The 22,260-nt window shown below is 56.5% G+C and overlaps 1 protein-coding gene across 1 annotated transcript in view; it reads right to left on the bottom strand.

Annotated features, from left to right (window-relative positions):
- CUX2 (cut like homeobox 2) overlaps window positions 1-22,260 on the bottom strand; it is a 58,017-nt gene that overhangs the window by 3,197 nt on the left and 32,560 nt on the right. The window contains exons 3-20 of the mRNA XM_084491485.1: window positions 13,518-13,596; window positions 9,340-9,477; window positions 9,142-9,265; window positions 8,406-8,482; window positions 8,238-8,304; window positions 8,003-8,051; window positions 7,519-7,623; window positions 6,860-7,051; window positions 6,720-6,778; window positions 6,597-6,645; window positions 6,391-6,493; window positions 5,303-5,953; window positions 4,551-4,652; window positions 2,412-3,187; window positions 1,998-2,157; window positions 1,079-1,339; window positions 756-944; window positions 401-674 (exon numbers count right to left, since the gene is read on the bottom strand). Of these exons, the coding sequence (XP_084347611.1) occupies window positions 401-674; window positions 756-944; window positions 1,079-1,339; window positions 1,998-2,157; window positions 2,412-3,187; window positions 4,551-4,652; window positions 5,303-5,953; window positions 6,391-6,493; window positions 6,597-6,645; window positions 6,720-6,778; window positions 6,860-7,051; window positions 7,519-7,623; window positions 8,003-8,051; window positions 8,238-8,304; window positions 8,406-8,482; window positions 9,142-9,265; window positions 9,340-9,477; window positions 13,518-13,596 (3,455 nt within the window). The remainder of the gene's footprint in view (window positions 1-400; window positions 675-755; window positions 945-1,078; window positions 1,340-1,997; window positions 2,158-2,411; window positions 3,188-4,550; window positions 4,653-5,302; window positions 5,954-6,390; window positions 6,494-6,596; window positions 6,646-6,719; window positions 6,779-6,859; window positions 7,052-7,518; window positions 7,624-8,002; window positions 8,052-8,237; window positions 8,305-8,405; window positions 8,483-9,141; window positions 9,266-9,339; window positions 9,478-13,517; window positions 13,597-22,260) is intronic.

Here is a 22,260-nt window from a genome sequence, read left to right as displayed (position 1 = left end):
AATGAGCAATGGCTTTGTGTGAGAAAATTCAGACAGCTCCTATAGATATTTACCAACACACGCAGGCTGAGTGGACTTAATGTGAATGCTTACATGCCTTTTAATGCTGTGTTATACAGCGGCAGGGGGCACAGCCCCTCGGACTGTGCTGCTCCCCTCCACGCAGCACTAAAACCTCCCCCAGGCCACCGACGGCTCGGTGTGGGATTGGGGGAGGAAAATTCAGGATCCCTGCACCCATTGGCATTACAAGACCGAAGCCTGGTGCCCGCAGCGTTTTGGCTGCAATCCTGCACCCACGGGACCCCACATGGGTCTGCGTCCCCCCATCTCTTCTCCTGGAAGAGGAGCGGCCACCGTGCCACCGCGTCCCGCCGGGCACGTCCCCTCGGCACCCTACCTGTAGTTGTGGAACCAGTTGATGACGGTGTTGGTCTTGAGGTTGAGCTGGAAGGAGAGCAGCTCGATGGTCTGCTGGGACGGGTAGGGCTCCAGCTGGTAGGCTTTCTTCAAGGCTTCCTTCTCCTCGGGGGCCAGCACCACCCGCGGCTTCTTGATCTGCAGGAGGCTGAGGTCCTGGGGCTGCAGACCGGGGCTGGCACACTCGGAGCGGGCGCTGGGGGACTCGCTGTCTGAGCCGGCACTCATCAACCCGTAGCGACGCTTCAGGTAGGCTGCAGGAAAGGAGAAGGAGCTGCACGCCGCTCGCCCCCGGCCGCCCCTCTCCGCTGCCGCCGCCCGGCCCCCGCGCTCACCTTTCTTCTCCAGCTTCTTCATGTCGCGCAGCTTTTCGACGTTGTGGGGGTCGTTGAGCCAGAGCTGCATGCGGACGAAGGGCTCCCTCCCCTTCAGGCTCAGCTTGTGCCACGGCTTGGGCCTGGAGAGGAGATCGGACACCGAGCCCTGCGTCAGGCCCAGGATGCTCTCCCCAAACAGCCGCTGGCCTGGCGGAGGAGAAGCAGAGGCGGTTAGCGCGGGACGGACCCCGCCACCCCTGCCGAGCACCCGAACGCCCCGGCCTCGCCAGAAAAACAGCCAGAAAAGGGGATGACAGCGCTGCACCCGGCGCCGCCCGCACCTAAATTGTTGTCCGTCAGCACCTCCTTGACCTTCTTGGTGATGGAGTAGGTGTCCAGCTCGGGGGACATGGCAACGATCTCCTGGATGCCCACGGGGCCCTGGCTGTTGGGGTGCGCCTTGCCCGGCGCCGCCCTGCTCTCGGGCTGCTGGTTCTCCTTGCTGCTCTCCAGGGCGAGGGTGAGGGGCTCCTGCGAGCCCTTCTCGTGCTCGGTGGGGCTGGGGGGCGGCGAGGGGGACGGCTGGGGCTCGGCGGGGCTGGCTGCGAGGCACCGGGAGAGGACGGGTTAGTGGCACCGGTGGGACCCGCTACCCAAACCCACGTCCCACCCTGATGATGGAGTGGGCATTGGCGTGGGTCAAGGGAGAGGACGGCAGCGGGAATGTAAAGGTTATCTTTATTATTCATTTATTATTATTATTTATTAATCCTGAAAGGGGGAAAGCCAGCAGAACCTCGCCAGCATCGACGGCCAAGTAGGAAGCGGCGGTGGAATAATTAAAGAGAGAAAACACAACATTAAAATAAAAACCCAGCTACTGCTTTATTCCAGGCACAAAGCCAAGGATTTTTGTTGTGTGTTTGGTTTTTTTTGTGTGTTTTTTTTTTGATGACTTTCAAAACCCATTTCTGACAAAATAATATTTGAAGGATCTGAGCAGCAGCCCTACCTTGCCTAACATACTAATTAAGGGGGTTTGAAATGAGTTGGGTGAGTCGGGGGGGCGGCTTTGGAGAGACAGATGAACGCCACCCCCCGATGCTGGTGGGATGCGGGCTGTGGGTGCTGGGGGGCTGTGGGTGGCACGGGGCAGCTGCCAGCAATGGGGTTGGGGGTTCAACAAAACCCTGCTGCATTGGGATGCCAACGTCAGAGGGGTGTTTGAGGAGCAAGGGACTCGGCGGCGGTGGCACTTACCCTGGGAGGGGGTCGGCTGCTGGCTGATGCCTTGTCCCAGCTGGTCCGTCAGCCAGAGCTGCATGCGGATGAAAGGCTCCCGGCCCTTCTGCGTCAGCTTGCTCCACGGTTTGGGCCGCGACAGCATGTCGCTCACGCTGCCCTGGGACAGGCCCAGCACCTGGGCACGGCACAGGGTTACCCGAGGGGCTGCTGCCATCGTCCCCACCGAACGGGACAGGGCGCCCTGGCCACCAGGAGACTGTTTGGGGTTGGGCTGGGCACTGAGGACTCAGCATCCACCGAGGGGACCCACTGGGGCACGGCGGGGACCCTGGCAGGAGGTGGTGGAGGACACCAACCACCCCCGGGCACTAAAGGGGAGACCCCCCACCCCAAACAGGGGACACCAGACCCCATTCCCCGGGCCGCTACCTTCTCTCCGAAGATCCTCTGGCAGATGCCGTTCTTGGCCAACTTCTCCTTGACCTGCCGGGTCAGCTCCAGCGTGTCCACCTCCCTGTACATGTACATCTCGTACTGCTCCGGCGTCAGCGGCGGCACGGTGGGCTTCAGGGTGCGTGGCACGTAGGCGGGGTAGTAGGACAGCCTTCCACCAGCTGCTGGCTCCGTGCCCGTGCCCTCCGTCTTCATCTCCGTCAGCCGGTGGGGCTCATCCTCGGCTGGCGGCACCTCATCCTCGTTGGCTCCACTCTCACCGGGCTCTCCCCGCGGCCAACCCCGGCCGTTGGCCATGCCGGAGTAGCTCGAGGAAGAGGAGGAGAGCGAAGGCGAGACGGAGGTGTAGGGCCGGCTGAGCAGGCTGCGCTCCGACGCCCAGTGCTGGTCGAAATAGGAGCCGGCGTCGCCGATCTCCGACTTCACCTTGCGGATGATGCTCTGCACGAAGGCGGCGGGCGAGAGGACGGCCAAGGGCGTCTGCGGGGGGCCGGGGCTGGCCCCGCTCCCCTCCTCCTGCTTGACGTACGCCGGGACGATGTTCTGGCTGACGGCGGCCAGCGTGGAGCGCTCGGCGGGCGGCGTGCCCCCGGGGCGCCCGCTGCCCCCCGCCTCCATCTCCAGCAGCGCCTGCTGCTGCGCCTGCATCTCCCGCCGTGCCTGCTCCAGGATGCTCTTGATGGCATCCTCCGAGCTGCTGCCGCCCGCCCCGTTGGCCACCGCTTGAGACGCCGAAGGGTTTTTGGGCTCACCTGCAAGGAAAGGGAGTGAGGGGGGCCCCAAGGCGCAGCGCTCGGTGGGGGAGATGGAGGTGCTGGGCTAGGGTCCAGTGGAGGGAGGGGTTTGAAATTTTAAGGGTTGCTCCCTGGAATGCAAAAGGTCTTGGCTGTGCTCTATCCAGAACCCTCCAGCCTCGGTCTCCCCTGCTTTAATTGGGTTTATGGAGCCCTCCCCTTCTCCAGGGAGCAGCTCTGGGGATGGGGACATCACCAGATGCTGGTGGAGCACCATCAGCTGAGCGCTTGGCCGCTCGCTGTCACAGGGCTGGACAAGAGCACGAGCAAAAGCAGCTTCAGAAAATTGAGCCAGAGCATCAGCGACACCCAGGCCACTGTCACTGCGCTGTGCCTACGTGGGATTTCTTTCCTTGCTGCTTTTTTAATCCCATTAAAACTCTTGCAGGATGGGCTGTTAATTGCATTTCCTTCCTCTGCCTTTGCTTAATAACAGAACGGCTTTCGCAGAGCACGGCAAGCATGGAAATTGTCAGGCTGGGTGGGAAGATGACACCTTGCTGGAGGGGACAGGATGGCTGTGGGACCACTGGGGACAGCCACCAGCCACGTCCCCCACCCCACCCAAACCTGGATTTGATGCTAAAGGCAACAGCTTCTCTTTCTTGTAGGACTTTGTATCAAAAGGCTGCCAGAATCCAAAATACATGAGAAAAGGGATTTTACAAGCACAGATTATAAACCTGGACGGCGGCATCCAGCGAAGCGAATGCTGTGACACTCCTGTATCTAAGTGGGATTCCATTTTGACAATTGCAAAATAAATCCCATTACCAACGATGGCAATAGACAAACATGTTTGTTTTCCCTGCCTGTTTTTCCACCATTCCTGTCTAATTTAATTCTCCGGGATTCTGCTTTCTCAGCAGACTACCTGTTTTAATGTATTTCATTTCTTGTAATTGACTGTGAGCACAGCTGCTTTAATGATTCCTCATGCCATATGGATTGTGCTTTCTCATTTAATCATCTGTTTCGGGGAAGGGGGAGGGAAAGGTTAGGCCCAAAGTTTCGGAAAGCCCTTTTCCAAAACCACTGCGTTCAGGGCACCGGGGGCACACGCAGCTCACACTCATGACAATATTTACCAGGATTTCTTTATACCCTCTCCCAAATCTTCTCTACGGATGGCACTGGGACAAATGCCCCAAAAAAGCTCATTTTTGGCCCTGCCAGCATCCAGTGTGCCGATGGGAGCAGCCAGGAAGCATCCACAAGCCCAGGGCACCTACTCCAGGATCCCAGCCCTGTCTGGGGCAGGATGCCCGGCTGTTTTGTGCCCTGCACACTCCTGACATCTCCTCGAGCAGACAGAACCCACCTCCCTTCTGCGACTCGATCTCCTTCTTCGCCTGCTCCAGGATGTTTTTGATGGCATCGTCGGAGCCTGTTTCTGGCGTTCTGATCCGCGGCGTGATGCTACCTGATCAAAGAGGCATGACAACAGATTTGTCACCGGCACTGGTTTTACAAGCTCCGCTCGTATGTCAGGAAGTATTTACTGCTACTCGTGTTCAGTTATTTTTAGGGATGTTGGTTTTAAGAAAAAAACACCGGTCCCGATTAGTTGCCAGCCCCTGCCACCAGCTCACACCTCCTGGCTGGGGACCCGAGGGACCCGATGCCACTGCCACCACCCAGAGCATCTCTGAGACGGGGTGGGGAGCCACTGCCATTATTTCACCGCAGTCCCACAGCGCTAAAACTTCATTATTTTAACAAAATATTCCGCCACACATCGATTCATACGCCATGAAACAGCCTAATGAATAATTAAATGGCACTTGTCAGAATAAAGGAGTGAAGCACGTCTGGGGGTGCACCTTCCACAACGGGTCGTTGTGCATCGCTGCCGCTTGCCGGGGCAATCCCAAAGGGTCCCCGTCCCATAGCAAGCAGCTCCTGGGGACCCCTGGGGACAAACCCTGCATTTTGGGGGTGACTCCATGCAGTGTCACCTCCTGTCTCACCAGGGAACTGGGCTGGGTGATCCCACAGTGGCACGGGGCACCCTTGGGTGCTGCTGGGACAAGCGGGGCAGGACCCGGTGTGCGGGGCCACCCCACCACTCACCTCTCTGGCGCACCTGGATAGTCCTCAGGGCCAGCACGTTCTGCTCGTCGGAGAGGAACTGCTTCATCTTGATGAACGGCTCCTTGCCCTTCACCGTCAGCTTGCGCCAGGGCTTGGGCCGGGCCAGGATCTCGCTGACGGAGCCCTGCGACAACCCCAGCACGTAGTGCCCGAAGACCCGCTGCCCGATGTTGTGCTTCAGCAGCTGCTCCTTCACCTGGAAGGCGATGTCGGCCGTATCCAGCTGCTCCTCGTCGGCCGAGCTGCCCCCGCCACCCTCGGCGGGCTCAACGGGGGGGCTGGCGGCGGGCGGCACGGGGACGGGGGGCACGGCGCTGCTTTTGGCCCCAAAGAAAGCGGTGGGGAAGGGCAGCCCCCCCCCGGCACCCTCGCTTTTGTAGAGGGGTGGCTGCAGCGGGGGGGGCTTGGGGGGGAGCAGCGTGTCCCCCGGGAGCCGCTCGCCTCCCGGGAAGGGGGACAGCGGGAACGTCCGGGGGCCCTCGGGGGCCAGGCCGGGGCCGGGAAGGGATGGGAGGGGAGCAGGGGAGGCTGGCTCGTCCGCCGGGGCCTGCGGGAGCTGCTGGGGGGACGGGAACGGCTGCTCCATGCCCAGCGGGTCCTTCCCCGACTCGTCTTCAGAGGGATCCTCCTCTAGAGATGAACGAGAGAGACAGACACGCACTATAGTCCCGCCGGCTGGCCCCCACATGGCCCCCATATATCCCATCCCCAGGCTCTTTCTGGTCACCGGGGCAGGATCTGGTCCCACCATCCTCATTCCTGGGGGTGCCGTGGTGGGCAAGCTGTGGTGAACATCATAAACTTGGCCATGGCAGCCTGCCCGTGCCACGTTTGGGTCCACAAGGACACACAACAAGCAGCTGCCCACGGTCTACCTCTGGACCCCAACACAGAAAACCAAAACGATGAGGGGCTGTGGCACGAGGGGACATGGCCTAGTTTTGGACGTGGTGGTATTAGGTTGGTGCTTGGGCTCGGTGAGCTTCAGGGTGTTTTTCAACCTAACCAACCTCCACGATCCCACGACTTACGGCGCCCAAGGCATCGCGTGGCCGCCGTTACCCTACCAGCGCTGGCCATCAGGCCGGGTTTCTCCAGCAGGTACTTCTGCGGCGGGTAGAAAGCCTCCTTCCCCAGCAGCAGGGCGGCCTCCTCCGGCTTCGACATGCTCTGCAAGGAGCAAAGCGGCGGTGGGCCGGGGCGGCGGGGCTGCGGTGGGGCCGGCGGGTGCCCCACGGCCTCCTGGCACACGCCACCGCCCCGCGGCACTTGCCTGGGGAAGGCTGCAGCTGGCGGACGCCACCTTCATGGCCTTCAGGATGCTGGGGGAGAAAAACGAGGGGCGGTGAGGCGGAGGATGTGGCCTCGCGCCGCCCGGCCGCGGGAGCAGCCCTACCTCAGCTCCGTCTTGATCTCCTCGTAGTCCGCCTGCGCCTGCAGCTTCTCCTCCAGCTTCTGCGGAGGAGACACGGTGGGTGCAAGGCTGGCCATGGCTGGCGCCCACCCTCAAGACCACCCAAGGGTCCGCGCACGCACCTCGATGGCTTCGTTCTTGGCGGCCAGCTGCCCCTCCAGCTCGGCGATCTGGTTGGCGGAGGATTCCTCCAGCTCCTGCAGCGAGCTCTGGAGGTGCTGGACGTCCTTCAGGAGCCTCAGGATCTCCCGGTCCTTGGCGGCCAGAGCTGCCTCCAGCCTCGACCCTGAGCACATGGAATAGTTCACTTTGTCCTGCCGGGAGAGGGGACACCGTCAGCTCCCGGCCACCCGACGCGGGGACACGGGTCTGTGGCTGGTGTGGGGTGGGATGAACCCTTCCTCTGCCCTTAAAGGTTGCCCATATTCTGCTCAACGCTACGGGGGTGCAAATTCCCCTCCCTGTGACGCAGGTCCCACGGGTAAGGCATTCCCAACGCTACGACCCCACAGCCCCAGTGGTGGAAAAATGCCCGGATCCCTCCCGCTTTGCTCCTGGGCTGCTTCCACACATGGTGGGTGCTCCTGAGCCCAAAACGGTGCTCCTGGGGGCAATGGGGTGCTCAGGACTGTATGGGGTACTTGGGGCTGCATGGGATGCTCTTGGCTACATGGGGTGCTCCTGGCTACAATGGGTGCTCCCAGCCACGATGGGTGCTCATGGCCACGATGGGTGTTCCCGGCCACGATGGGTGCTCATGGCCACGATGGGTGCTCCTCACCCCAGCAGCACCCTGCGGGGAGCAGCAGGCCAGGCGCAGGGAGCTGTTGACGGCCGCCAGCTGCTCCCTCAGGCTCTCCACCTCTCGCTGCGCCGCCTCCGCGCGCTGCAAGAGAGCAGAAAGCACGTCAGGGTGGGTGCCCCACGCCTCATCCTTCCTCTGGGGCAGAACGGAGTCCCAGCACCCACGTCCACACATCCCATCCCCTGGCTGGGTGCTCAACCACAGCTCAATTCCCCCCAGAATGGGGCAGAGGGTCCAGCCCGCTTTGGGGGAGCTGCTGTGCAGAGGGAACCAGAGCCCCTCTTTGCTGGGACCCCCCCAGTTTTGGGGAGCCCAACTGGAGCCTGGCCACCGTTGTGCCATTTTCTGGCACCAGCATAAAGGTCACTGGGATTTTTGGGGTGCATCGGTGGGCGCAGCAGGAGGGAAACGGGGCATTTGCTCTGCACTCGCTGGAAATTCAGGAGGGCTCCCGGCTCACCTGGTTGGCTTTTTCAAGGTTCGTCATGATCATGGCTACTTCGTCTGCCCTGCAGGGAGAAGCAAGAGGCATCAGCTGGCACGTGGATGCCGGCCCAGAGGTGAAGGACATCAAATCCGTGGCCAGCCAAAGCCCTTGCACGATACGGGCTCAGACACGTGGCAGGTTCAGGGAGTGACCACCCCTTGGGGTGCTCCTGCGGTCACTTGGTGCCCCTCAGCACCCAGCGACTCACTTGGAGGCAGCCTCCTCGTCGTATTTACACCGCAGCTCCAGCAGCTCCGTCTGCGTCGCCTTCAGCGCTGGCAGCAGGCAAAAAGAGAGGAGATGGGGGGGGTGAGAAGCGGGCTGGGGGCTTCAGGATGCCGTGGCCGGCCGGGTCCCCCCAGCCCGTCCTCCCTACCTGAGTGGAGCACCTTGATCTTCTCCTCTGCTTCCCCCAGGCGCGCAGCCAGGGTGAGCTGAGCTTCCTGCAGCCCCCTGCGGAAAGAAGGGTGTCAGCGCCTGCCCCAGCCCACCTTGCCCTTTCATTTTAAGGACACAAGTGGTAAAAACTCATTTTGGGTGGAAAACTGCATATTGGAGTGCAGCCCCGTGGGGGCTGGCACCGTGCTGACCCCGCTCGGTGTCCCCTGACGAGGAGCCGAGGCAGGAGGAAGGTGGAAACGCTCCTGTGCCGAAACCCACCCCCTCCCGTCATTAATTTGAGGGGGGAAGCAATCAGGGAAAAGTTATTCTGCATTATTTATAGCCTGCACTTGCCAGGAACTTACTCGGAGAGCTCGGCAATTTAGGGTTTAAAGATTCCTCGTTTGTTACGGGCGCGGCGTGTGAAGGAATAGCAATGAAGCGCCGCTAAACGCGCTGCCGGGAAAGCCGGGAGCCTCAAAATTAAAAGGCCTTTTAATGAGGTTCGCCCACCGGCCAGGGTTTACGCGGTTTCACCAAGCACAACCACATATCATACACCACAACCACCTGGAAGAGGGGACGGACAGACAGACGGACACCATGAGTGCCCTCGTTCAACCCAAGCAGCGATGGAGGTGTGGGGGGAAAAAGGCAGAGGTGAGGACAGCCAGACACCCCCGGTACCCCTAAATGCCATCTGGGGGGCCCCGTCGCCAATACTCACGTACTTTTGTTTTTCTGCCTCATTTCTCTGCAGCAAGGCTTCTGCCAAAAGGGTTTTGCTGTCAACACCAGGGAGCGTGGTCTCGGCCGCCGCGAGCCCGGACCCCGGCGACGTCCCCTCTCTCTGCTCTGCGGGGGGGGGACACGTTTCAGACTGCTGTGGGGTGGGCACGGGGGGCAGAGGAAGCTGGTGCTGGGGGTACCTTTGGTGCCGAGGAGCTCCAGGTGCTTCTTCCAGGGGCGGCCGAGCTCCTTCAGGGGTGGATTTTCGGGCTCGAGGCGCTGGAGCTGCTGCAGGCGGTCCTCCAGGCTCCGCGCAGCCTCCAGCACAGGAGCAGGGTCTGCGGGCAACAGGGCTGGTGGTCAGGGCCAGGGGACGGCCACCACCGTCCCCATCCCACCCTCGTGGCCATGGGGACGTGGGTGTCACTCTCTTCATCCCCAAATCCCAAGGGCAGCAGCCATCTGCAGCCTGCTTACAAACAGGGACAGAGCCCTCGCATGCCACCCCATGCGCCACCCCACGTGCCACCACGTGCCACCGTGTGTCACCCCATGCTCCGCATCACCACCCCAAAGCCCCCAAAGGACCGAGCGCCCCCAGGGTCGCATCCCAGCTTCTCGTCCCCAAACACGGTGGCACCCACGGCCCCAGTGGCCCCGGTCCCCCCCAGTTTGGGTGCAGACAATGGCAGTTTGTGCCGAGGTAAGCAGGTGCTTTCAGAGCCGTATGTCTTCCCTCTGTCAGCATTACACCATCATTAGCTAGTGTCTGCTCAGCAGGGTGTGCCATTATGTCTCCCAGGGCTGATGTAATTATACATTGACATAATTAACCCAGCAAGCCCATTAAGCAGGCCAGCTAAAAATTCATCTATAATTATTTGTTGTGTGCATGCTAATGAGTCCATCTGCACTGCCATTGTACAACATGAACAAATTAATTTACAAGTCTGGATTTTTTAATAAGTTCAAGAAAATGCCTCCTATAGAGCCAGGTTAATATAGGTTTGGGGTGCTTTTTTTTTATTTTTTTATGAAAAAGAGAGGAAAGGAAATAGATTGGAATTCTCCAGGGTCAGAAAGTTAGATAAACAGGGAAGTGGGACGGAGCTGGGTGTGCTACTGCACGGCGCACACGCGTGGCAGGCGTCCAAGGGTAAAACTTAATAACAGGGAGGGAAAAAAACCCAACATGTAGCTGCCTCTGCTGTGAGTGGGGACAGACGGTGGCTCCGCCAAGTGATTGCCTGGCTGAGACGGCAGCGGTGCTGGACGGAGGGGCCAGGCCCCCTGCCATGGGATTTGGGCTGCTCTGGGGTTGCACCAGATGTTTTTGGGTGAGTCTGCCCCAAAGATATGGGATTGGGCCTGCAATCATCCCTTTTAGCACCTGGTATGGACGCAGGCAGCAGGACAGCAAGTGCCACGGGTGCTCCTCGCAAACAGAGATGGGGCTTGGAGACCCCCGACCCATCACTGCCGTGGGGTGTGGGACCAGCACCACCAGCATCCTCCCTCCTGGGATGCTTTCTGGGAGCAAGAGCCGTGGCTCGGTGCCCATCCAACTGCTTTGACATCCGAAGAACCACAAGCGCCGGGGAAAACCTGCCCGTGAGCTCTGGGGAACGGCCCCTCCATCGCTGCGAGCTGCGGAGGACGGCAGGTGAGGCTGAGCAGCACGGCCCCGAACCGGGCTGGATGCTCTCACAGCCATTAATAACGTCTGTAAGTACACGAGCTAACGATCTGGGTAATTACACCCACAGCAGCGGGGCCGGGGGCCCTCCCCCAGGCTCCCCCCGAGCCGGGGCACCCGCAGGAGGCCGCGCGCCAGCACACCGAGCGGCCGATAAACGCTGGGGCAGGCCCCGACGCGATCCACGCCGGCAACTCCTCTCGCCTCCGTAATGAGAAATAATCCCAGAGCAGCTCAGGCGAGCAATAAAGCACCGGGGAATTTTGCTGGGGTCAGCGTTTTCCCTGCCACGACCAAGCCGCACGCTCCGCCAGCGCCCCGCTCGGAGCTGCCACCCCGGGACCGCGCTGGGAGCGGGGCTTGGAGCAGAGCAAGCGGCGCTCCACCTCCGCTTTCCTCATCAGCTCTGGCCTCCGTGATGCAAAATGCCCGCCTGGATTAATTAAATCGTGCTGATGCGCCGCTGCCCAGCCCTTGGGAAAGCGCTGCCCTCGCCCTCGCCGTCCCCCACAGCCCCACGTGAGGTTTTGGGATCGGCACGGGGCTGCCCACAGCAGAGGCCAAGCTCATGCCACGCTCGTGCCACCAGACACCCTGCTCTGACGTGGTACCCGGGTGGCACAGCAAGGTTACGGGTGGCACAGCAGGTGACAATTGACACAACCAACTCGCCAAGCCCTGCGGCACCCAGCTCCAACAAAATCCCTGCCACCAAGCTGAGCCCCCTGCCCGGGCTGGCTTGCGGTGCCACCCTACGCGCTCTCCCCATATATATATTAACATAAATTGATGTATATGTAATAAGTCTTGCCACTAGCTGGCGTTATTGGATGCTGTTTGGCACCTGCAGCAGTGCTGCAGCAGGGATTCGGGGCGGTGGGCAGGGGACTCTCCTGTGTGCCCAGCCCTGGTGCTAAGGGGGCCTTTGGGGGCTGCTGGGGGGTCCCAACCCGGTCCCTCTACAGCACCCCACTGCCACAGCAGCTGAAGACACCCAGAGGACAGGGCGGGTGTGCTGGGAGGCATCTGAGGTGCTAGACACCTTCCCCTACACATCCACAACCCCACGGTGCAGCAGCCCCCACGTCCCCAGGGACCTGCATCTCGTCCCTGCGCCCTGGCCGCTCGTCTGGCAGAGGTCTCGTACCGGGGGACAAAGGGTGGCATCTGCCCTGCGCAGCTGCCACGACACTGGGAAGAGCTCAAGGCATCCACGTGCGACCGTGGTGCAGCCCCGGTGTGTCCAGGTGCATCCCTGGTGCCTCCCCACCCGCGGTGTGCCACTGGTGCACCGCTGGTGCCAGCACAAGGTGGCACCTCTCGTGCCACCGCGTCCCGACCTGCTCCAGCAGAGCCCTACGAAACCCTCCCCGAGTCAAAGTCAGGCTTAAATCAAATCATCCCCAACAACAATGACATTAATTATGCTTTTAACACATTTTACTGCTTCCCCCCCCTTCCCTTCACGCCACATCTGTGTGAACAATATCCCAAAGATTTACGGTTTTCTCCCGTAATTACAGACACACAGCCAGCTCACTTATCAAAATACTTGCTGAGCAATCAGGCTCCGTTACAGTCTCTGCCAGAGATTTGTGTTGACAGCAGCCATTCAAAGCAAAAAATGTCGAATCAGGACTTATGTGGTGCTTGTAAAGTGTTCCACAAAGAGTTCGCCTGTCGAGAGACAAGCGGACGTGTGACGGACGGGGACAAAATGACAGGAGGGGGACCTGGGGGCCCAGGAGGTGCAGGAAGGGCAGAAGGGAGCAGGGGGCAGCTGGAAGCCTCAGGGGTGCAGGGGAGATTGAGGTGCTGAGACCACAGGGGGAAGTGTCGGGGTGTGCACGTGTGTGTGGGCACGGGGAGGGAAGATTGCTGGGTTCTGGAAAGCGAGCTGACATTTGGTTCTCATAGCACAGGATAAAATTTAATGAGGACAAAAATATGTCTCCCTAATTCCCCTAAGAAATCATTAAAACATTTTGTTATTCCTAAATGTCTGGGAAATGAATTAGTGGCCCTGCAGGAGCCCTTCTGCACATCTTCGGCGGTTTGAAGCTCTCCATCCTCGGAGCTGGGGCTGGCGCGGGGGTCCCCGTGTCGGGGACACTCGGTGCTCACCGCAGCCGAGACCCCAGGGCTGCCCACGGGGAGCCAGCAGAGGCCATGGCAGCAGCTGGGAGGGCTCCTGGCACCAGCTAGCCCTAGCACAGGCTCTTCCAAGACAAGCCCTGCACTTCAGTTTCCCCCTCCCGAGGCTGTTGGGGGGGCTCCAGCCCCCAAAAGCTGGAGGCGCGGCGCGGACGGTGCCAGGAGCTGCACTGCGAGCCGGAGCTCCGCGGTTTCGGTGAACTTACCGTCGAAAAGACAACTGGGGATAGCCGCAGTGTTATTACAAGGGCTGAGCAAATGTATTCCTTTTCTAATGTCAAGATGCATTTGGCTCAGGGGCTGAAACACAGCGATGGCAAAAGATGTTTCCACTTGTCTCTTCGGCTGGGATTTCCAGAGCAACATGCAAAAGCGGACGTCTGCGCTGCCAGCCGCCCCGGGGACGGGGACGGGGACGGGGACGGGTGCCGTGTCCCGGTCCTCGGTGCTGGCTCCTCTCCGGGCACGAGGCTGCCGGTGGGTCGCACGCTACTCGCTACGCAGCCAGGTCGCCACCGCGTTCCTTACCTGGAGCTTCGATTAATTGCTTGTACACACTCAGGAAAGCCGTCTCAGCCTCCTTGCTCCTCTTACTAAGTGCAATCACCTGCGGGGAGATGGAAAAGGGCGGTGAGAGATGGGGCTGGAGGAGGGAACGGCTCTGCTGGGCAAGAGGCTGCGTGCTCAGAGGCAAGTTTTGTGAGCGAGAGGGACAAGGACAGAGCCCGGGTCGCATCCTGCACGGCCACACACGCCCGCCCTGCGCCCGCTCCGCACCGCGCAGCCGCTCGCTGCCTGTGGCCAAACTCCTCACGCCGTTGTAATGTCACGCCACTTTAAATCATTGATGCGCTCTGAGTAAATGAAAATTATAATTTAATGCCGGCGCTTAAATAAGAAATAAGATTTCTGCCTGTTATTGTGCTTGCTGGGACGGATCCGGCCCACAGCCATCCCTGGCACAGCGGGGCCAGGGCGATGCTCGTGATGTCCCCACACATCAGGACCAGGACCAGGACATCTCCTCGCCCACGTCCCCCTGTCTCTGCCACCCCCAAGGCCACGGTGCCCCTGCTGTGGCACCCCACCCCACTCTGTGCCCATCCAGCAGAGGACAGGGCACAGCCCCTATGGGACAAGGAGATCACGGCCACAACATCCCCGCTGTCCTCAAGAGCCAGCAGTGGAGGTGACCCCAGCAGAGATGCTCCCAGCCCCAAAAGTCCCCAAAGCCCAAACGCGGCTCCCGACCACAACCAAGGCCGAGGGCAGCTTTTTTTGCACCCTTCTTGCTCGCAGAGCTTGCAGCGTGCCACACCAGGCTGCATTTAAATTGCTTGTCACTCAAAACAAAAGCAAGCCGCTCATTTGTAATTCACCAGCCACCTGAGCAGAGCTGCCTTCTCCTTCCAAGCTCGCGGAGCACTGGAGCACAAAGATCATTTTTCTGTTGTTAAAATTGTATAAGGCCGGCTTTTTTTTTAGCATCTCACACACAAACTGACTTTCCCACCACCGTGCTCGATGCAGAGGAGGAATCTGGGGGCTCGCTTCAGCATTCCACTCCAAAACTTGGCTTCGGGTGCCTTGAAATCGTAACAATAAAGCTGCGGAGAGCAGGGGGAAGACGTCGAGCAGGGCAAGGGGAGAGCATTGCGCTCACCTTGCTGGATGGAGGGGTCTGCCAGGAGGCTGAGATGGGTCAGTTTGGGCTGTTCCCATTGGGATTTTATTCCTGAATTCATGTTACAGACACAAAGCATTGGCGAAGGGGGATCTCTGACATGCTGCCACTGCCTCAGCTTCTCTGCGGAGGGCCGAGCAGCTCAGTCGGAGCTGCAGGAATGAGGAGTTCAAAAAGGCCCAGCTGCTCCTGGAGATTTTGCTCATCCTGAATTGGAGCGTTTTGTTTCATTTCAGGTTTGGTTTCCTCCATAAAACTACCACACGGAGGCAAACATCCAATCAAAACATCGTTTTGGGACCCCAAACCTGCCCAAACCACTTGAAAACGCTTTCATCAAAGCGAAACGTTTGGACAGTTTCCAGGGAAATCTTGAATTTGCGCTGCAGCCACTCAATAACCTCAGCATTCATTTCATCAGCCCCAAAATTACACATTTGGGCACAAAACCCACACCACCTTCTGGGGCCGCCCATCCCATGAGCTGGGTTTGGGATGAGGCTGGCACCTTCCAGCTCAGATCACCAGGGTTATTCGCTAGCAACAAGCCCACCACAGCTGATAGATTTTGAGCCAGGCATCAGCTCTGCTCTTTATGTGTCCTACTGAACTTCAGGAAATGTCAGCTACGATTGGGAAAACTTCTGCCTTTCACAAATAGGGATAATTCCCCCAAATACCAGGCTGCAGTGGGGATTTTAGCAGCACGATCGAACCTCTCCAGAGATGCTCAACGTGCTGGGTCCCACTCAGGGACAGCTAACCATAGTCCTGAAGCTGCCTGTGATCATCATGTGGAGATGAATAAATCCCCAAAAAAGCATCCTCGGGGGCATCAGCCCCCAAATCAAGCTGCTGGGTACTGCAGAAAAGCCCCCAAATCTCTGCTCCTGCAGGACAGACATTGAGGTCAACCCCTGCCAGAAGTGGAGGGCACCCTCCAAAAAAAGAGACGAGGGGAGCGATGCTCAGCCCCACAGCCTGCACAACGCTGAGAGACCTCTGCCTCCGCATTACGCATCGATTCTCATTAATTTCTCTCTTTTCCCCCCGTTTCCCTCCGCAGCACGCGGGCTCAAGGTGAGGCGCGGCGCGGGAGCGGCGGCGCTTGATGGATGACGTTCCCGCGCCGGCTCTTTTTCATGGCTGGTGACTTTCCAGCAAAGCAATTATCACTGGAGAATGCGTAATAGCCTAATTAATTACTATTGTCAGGCTGGCCTCTGTGCCATGATTATACCTTACGAAGCCAACTTTTTAAACATTTGGAAGCAGAAATATTATTATAATTGACTGACACGACGGCGAAACTCCCCAGCCCGGCCGCGCGCCTCCTCCCCACGTGCGCGGGGCTCGCAGCGCACCGGCGCGCCTTCATTCTCGCATCCCCGAGATCAAGTGCGGGATAAGTAGTTGGTTATTTCCATCTAAATACTCGTGGCAGTAAAACACAAATGAGCTCTTTCTAAGCGAGGAGGAACAGCTGTCGGGGGAGAAAGCAGCGGCAGAGACCCCAAACATTGAAGAAAACTGATGAAAAAATACATTCAAGCTATTTTCTTCTCTCTCTTTTTTTTTTTTATTTTTTTATTTTTTTTTTGCTGATTGGTAAAGAAGTCAAGGGAAAATGGGAAGAGTGGGAGGATGGGCAGAGGTGGTAAGGAGCTGGCGTTGGACGGGCTCCTCGATCCCATCGCTCGCGCACCCCTCGTGTGCCCACCCAAGCCATCATTCCCTCTGCTCCAGCCCATTTCTCCAAGGGAGGAAAGCTTACAACATTTTCGCAAGGCCGAAAAGCAATTCACGTCAAAAAAGATCAATAATATAAAAATAAAGCCCGAGAATTCTAGTTATAGGGAACGTCATATAAATATGTTGTTCACGTTCATGATTCGCAGATTAAAAAAAAAAAAAAAAAAAGGAATCAATATAAGTTCTTCAGATGATGTTATTTCTAATGAGAAATATACCGAGACTGCTGCAAATAACTGCTTAACTGAGAAAAAAAATGCATTAATAATTTACTTTATAAAGCATGGGATACCGAATGAAAGAAAATTGCTGTTGGTTCTTAATTTTGTTGTAACACTTCCTGATGAGTTCAGTGATGCTTTGGCAAAGTTCCTGAGAGCGGACTCAGAGGACGTTAATCTCGATGGAATTATTTTCCCCCCTTTTCCCATGCCAGCCTTTGCTGTTGCTGGCCGTGGGTGCACTGGACGGTGCCACCATCCTCATGGATGTTTGGTAGGGCAGGGAAATCTCGTGGAGAGACTTTGCCCATGGTCTTCAACTTCTGCACCTCCATCACCACTTCTGGGATGCCAAATTGGCCGCTCGGAGCCCCCGAGCCATCTCCAGCTGAGTCCCAACCTCTATTCCCAATGGAGCGAGAGGCGAAAACATTTCAGAAATGTTTTGCATTTTCACTGACATAATTTTATATATGTTTTTTTTTTTTTTTTTTCCCACTGCCAAGTTTAGATTTTTTTTTTTTTCCCAAATTTATTTTTTCAGCGCGTTTACTGACAGTTGGCGACTGTAAACCATCTGCTCCCAACGCACGCGCCGAAGCGAGGGGCTGCAGAGCGAACCGAAGGCGGCTCCGGAGAGCGGGCTGATACCAAGCAGTTCGGGCAAGAAATACGTGGCTGGATGGGTTTATTCCCGTATTTACAAGAGATATTTTCTCGTAAAAATATGCAAAACATGCAGGGCGGCTCATGGTGGGGGTGAGGAACTGCCTCTGTAAAAAAAAAACACCCTTGAAAGGTTCATGTTGGTGGAAGAGAGGGGGCAGGGGACTTAAAATAGCATCATCGGGCATTCAGGCAAGGCAGGATGCACAAGATTGGGGCAGAAATGAGGTGATCCAAGGGTTTCTGCTCACAGCCAGATGGATTTTGGTGCCACTCACCCCAAACCACCTTGGGCTGGGGACACAGCTTCCGTCCCACAGGAGAGCAGCGTGCCCTGGTGCGGGCACCATGAAGTTTCACCTCCAATTTAGCAGAACAAAACTTTTAATTTAGATGTTTTCATCTATCTATCAGAATTTAAAAAAAAAAAAAGAAAAAAAAAGTTTAAAATAATGACTGTAATAAATGAAGGTAATTAATTGTAGTTTGTTCCTTTACTGTCTAGTCAGCTTAATTTTACCTTTTCATCTAATAATGAGAAAATAATTTTTGTGCTCTGAGGGTTAATGATATGTAACTGCAAGAGCTGCTAATTGCATGTTGCAAACTATTCATCAAAATCCCCATCTGCGCTACTTGATTATGTTTGCTAAATTATTGCTTTGAATTATCTTTCATAAAGCAACTTTTGTAATTAGCAGGGCTTTCGCTTTGCTCTTTTCTCCGTCGCAAGGATATTCAAACTTGGTCCGTTTCAAGCTGTTGCCATTAAACTGCCATCACGGGCAGCTTTTTGTGATTCTCCGCCAGAGAAATAAACTGGCCTTTATCTAATCAGGACGAAAAACAAAAGCCTGTTTTATTCTCCGCGGGTACAATTTATGCCTTCTTTCACTCTCCCTCCTGGCCCCCACTTCTCCTTCCTTGAGAAAGAAATCATACAGGAAGGGTGCAGGAGCCTAAATGTATATGAGCTGAGTTTGGAAATGGCAGGGAGAAACAGCAGAAAAAGCCCATCCAACGCAACGCAGGTTAATATTTCAAGATGATTTTTTTCTTCCCATTTACAAGAAGGAATAGAGGGGGAACTCTTGCCATTCATCACCGCGTTTTTATGGGCTCCTTCCCATGACTCAGATGATGGAGCGCTCCGCTCTCCCTGGTAAATATTCATGGGGAGCGCGCCGAGAAGTGCAGTTTGAAAATAAATATATAAATAAAATAAATAAAAAGAGGAAAAAAAAAAAAAAGGGGGAAAAAATCCCCCGGGGCCCCACGGCCACAGGATGTGAGCTCCTGGGGTGGGCTCGTGCCTCCATCTGCATGGAGATGCCAACGCAAGGACCACGTGTGATGAGTGAGCATCAGCCTCCTGGTGCCTCTGGCTCCATCTGGGGTTATCGGCCCAAACACACCGTGTGACAAAGGGACAACATCCATCCCCATGGGCTAGGAAAGGAAATAATCCCTCCTGCCCTCCGTGAGGACAGGCTGGGGCCAAAGAGATGGGCAGGGAGGTGAAGGAGAATTTGGTGTCCATCCTGCCCTACCTGGCAAAAAAACATGGAACCGAAGGGAGCACAATCCACCTTTTAGGATCAATTCCCCCAAAACCCGCCCAGAAAAACACCTGGGGGGAGGAAAGCAGCCGGACCAGGCTGGGAATCACACCCTGGTGTCACCTCTGCCACCATAAATCCGAAGGCACTTGGGTGAGGGACGGGCTGAGGCGCCCCGAAGGACATAGCTCATCTTCGCGTAGCGGATCTAATGAAGACTATCGGAAAAAATGCAGTATTTAAAAGACTGGAAATGTATTCCTATTGTTATCACTCTCTTTTATGTGTTTATGCATAGTGCATTGGAATGAATCAATACTGGATTGCCCTATAAATAAATGAGCATATCAGTAAACTGAGTAATAAAATGAAGTGATGAAAAATATGGAAATCAGCCGCATTTGTGTAAATCCAGTTATTGTTTACTTTAATATTTTCTTATGCAGTTACGTAGCTCCAAAGAGACAGATTTAAAATAAGGTAATGCTCAGCAGATGACAGATCCTAATGTGTCGCTGCTGGCAAGCTCGGAGTACCGACATCTCCCCGGGGGTTTCCATCTAAGCACATTAGAGGAAGGCGGCGAGCGGCCCCCGACGAGACAGCACCACAGCACCGGGAGGAGGAGAGGCACCCCGAGGTGCCAAACCTCCCTCGCCCTCCTTGTCCTTCTTGGGGTCGGGCACCACACCCGAAATCAGCCGGAGCCGCCGGGGAAGCTCCCAGCATGGAGCAGGAGGGTGGGCGCAGAGCATCCCAGCACCGGGGTCACACCGGGTGGAGAAACCCCAGGCACGATGTGCAGGACCCTGCCCGCCTCTCCAGCGAGCACCCCCTTCAATGCTTTTGCTTTTCCTCCATCCCACGTCCAAAGCAGAAAATCCACCCCCCCAAGCTCAGCAAACAGCCTCCGCCGAGATCTATTTTGGAATTACTCTTTTTTTTTTTTTTTTTCTTGTCTTCTATTTTTTCCCATATTTTAGGAAAAAAAAAAAAAAAAAAAGGCAACAAAAAACCACATCTCCCCCCATCTGGGCTGCGATCCCAGCGCCAGCATCTCGGCGCCGAGCGCTCAGCGCTTGCTTTTTATAAGCACCTCGAGACCCCGAGCATCCTCCTGCGCCGGGGTCCCCACAGCCCCCCGGTAGCGCCCGTGCGAGGGAGAAACGAGAAGAGCCCCAGGTCGGGGGCTGCGATTCGTCTTTGTGCCTAATTAGCTTCCTTTCTTGTTAGTCACTTACGTCGCCGCTTTTCCAAATCTAGTTTCAACAGAGGGAAATACGCCGTCCTGCCGAGTTAATTCTATAACGGCAAATATACTGTACCTCAGGTACATTTTTCTTAAATTCCCGGCTGAGTTCAATTAAATGTTTATGAGACTGTTCACTTTCCTCCCGCTGCGCTGCCAGCTCGGAAGCAACAGAATTAAGCTCCTTCTGGAACAAAACAAAAACAAAAGAGGGGAGGAAAAATAAAAAAAAAAGAAACGGGGAGGTTAAAAAAAAAAAAAAGGTGGTTTAGGAGCGTTTGTTTTTAAGATTGCACAACTGTAATTCCCCCGGAATGATCTCGCTCTCTGCCGTGGAGCCGAGGCATGTTGGCAGTATTGACAGGGGGGTTTATATGAATAATTGAAGAAACTATGTATGCGACACCAAAGCAAAGCAAAGGCGAGAGGGTGGCTGAGATAATCAGGAGCTGGTTAATCAATATTCTCCTCTCCCCCAGCCCACCCTCCTCCTTTCTTTTCCAAAAGGAGCAGTGACATAAGCTCATCAGTAACTGTAAAAAAACATCACACTCCTAGTGTCAAAATAGTCAAGTACAGCATATTGTATTGCCAGATTTGATTCGGAGTCCACTCTGCTGCCAGCTTACATACATCAGCGGGGAGGGAAGCAGTCCAACTGTGACTTACTTACACTTAAGTGTTCATAAATAAGATTTTCAGGCTATATACGGCTTTTTAATTTCGGCAGGATTCGAAACAAAATGATGGGGCTGATATGAAGTCAACTGACCCTCGGTGCCGTCGCCGTAAATCACGGCCCCGGCTCCGGCGCCGCGCGGTGCCACCACCGAGGGTGACACGGGACAGCCACCGCCAGGCCACCGGGTCCCCACCTCGTCCCGACACCCTGCCATCCCCTGGCTCGTGTCGAGAGCACCCGTAAAACATCACTGCCACGAAGCACAGGGGAGCAGAGGGGCCTTTGTCTGACGGGCAGATCTGGTGAGAGCATACGGCCCTGCCATGAGAACCTCATTAGCCAGACTCTAATTACTGCCCTGCAGTCTGCGGGAAGAGACGGAAAGCAGAAAATGGGAGCTGGGGGGGGGGTGCCATTAATTGCTTTTTGATAAATCGGGTGGCAGGGGGTGATGTGGGCCATGCACCCACTGCGGGCTCACCTGCCCTGAGCAGCCCTGCCTGGATGCACCCAAAAAGGGAGCGTTTTGGGGCAAACTGGGCTTGCTAAGGTGGGAAGTGGCGAGCAGGGATGCGTGGGCTGGGATAAGAAGGGTGATGGTTTTGCTTGAGATCACAGCCACCAGGTACACAGATCAAGGTTTGGATCCTTCTGGATAAGAAGCTATGGGGAGAGGGGGGATGTTACCGGGGGACCCCCCTCCCAGCCCATCTCCACGGGGCCAGAGCACCCTCCTTGCAGGATGTTATTCCATAAATCCCATTCCTCGCGCCAACTCTCCCACGTGCATCAGCTCATTAAAGAATGGTGCATCAGGCTCAGACAGTGCAGAGCCTCCTGGCTGCCCTCACAGGGCAGGGACCAACCCGCTCCAAAACCCAGCACGGTGCAGGATGGAACCGGAGCCACCGGGACCCGCAGCCGACACGGGGCTCGCTTGCTCCGAGGTCAAGCTCAAGCATCACCCGAAGCTTCCTCCAGCCTCATATCCCCCACCAAAATCCCGGGAGGACAATGACTGTGCTCCCACCAAGGTGGGCACGGAGCCAAAGCACTGCAGGGGCTGAAGCTGCTCAGCATCACCAAAATCCCCCCTGGCCGCGCCGCGGTGCGATGCGATGCGGGCAGGAGGAGCCGTGCTGCCAGGCAGGCGGGGTTACCCGAGCCATCCATCATCCCCTACGTATTATGTAAATCCGTGATGCTAAAGATGTATGGAGTCAATTATCAGGGGTCACTGCTGGGTGTAAAATTCATACAATGAAGCTCCCGGTCTCAAATGAATCCGTGAGAGATTGCGAGCTTACCGCCTTTTATTGGACAATATAAATATTTCACTGTTATATAAAAAAATATTGGAGAGAAAGCAGATAAAAACCGGGTCCTGTGTGTATACAGAGAAGCAGGGAGTGAAAAACGGCCGTCAGCATCTTTTTAACGGCCTTTCGGTGCGGCGCA

The sequence above is a fragment of the Aythya ferina genome, assembly GCF_964211825.1.
Source record: "Aythya ferina genome assembly, chromosome: 17".
NCBI classification, from domain to species: Eukaryota; Metazoa; Chordata; class Aves; order Anseriformes; family Anatidae; genus Aythya; species Aythya ferina.
Note: the sequence above shows the minus strand (reverse complement) of the source record. Positions and strands in the feature narration are given on the sequence as shown.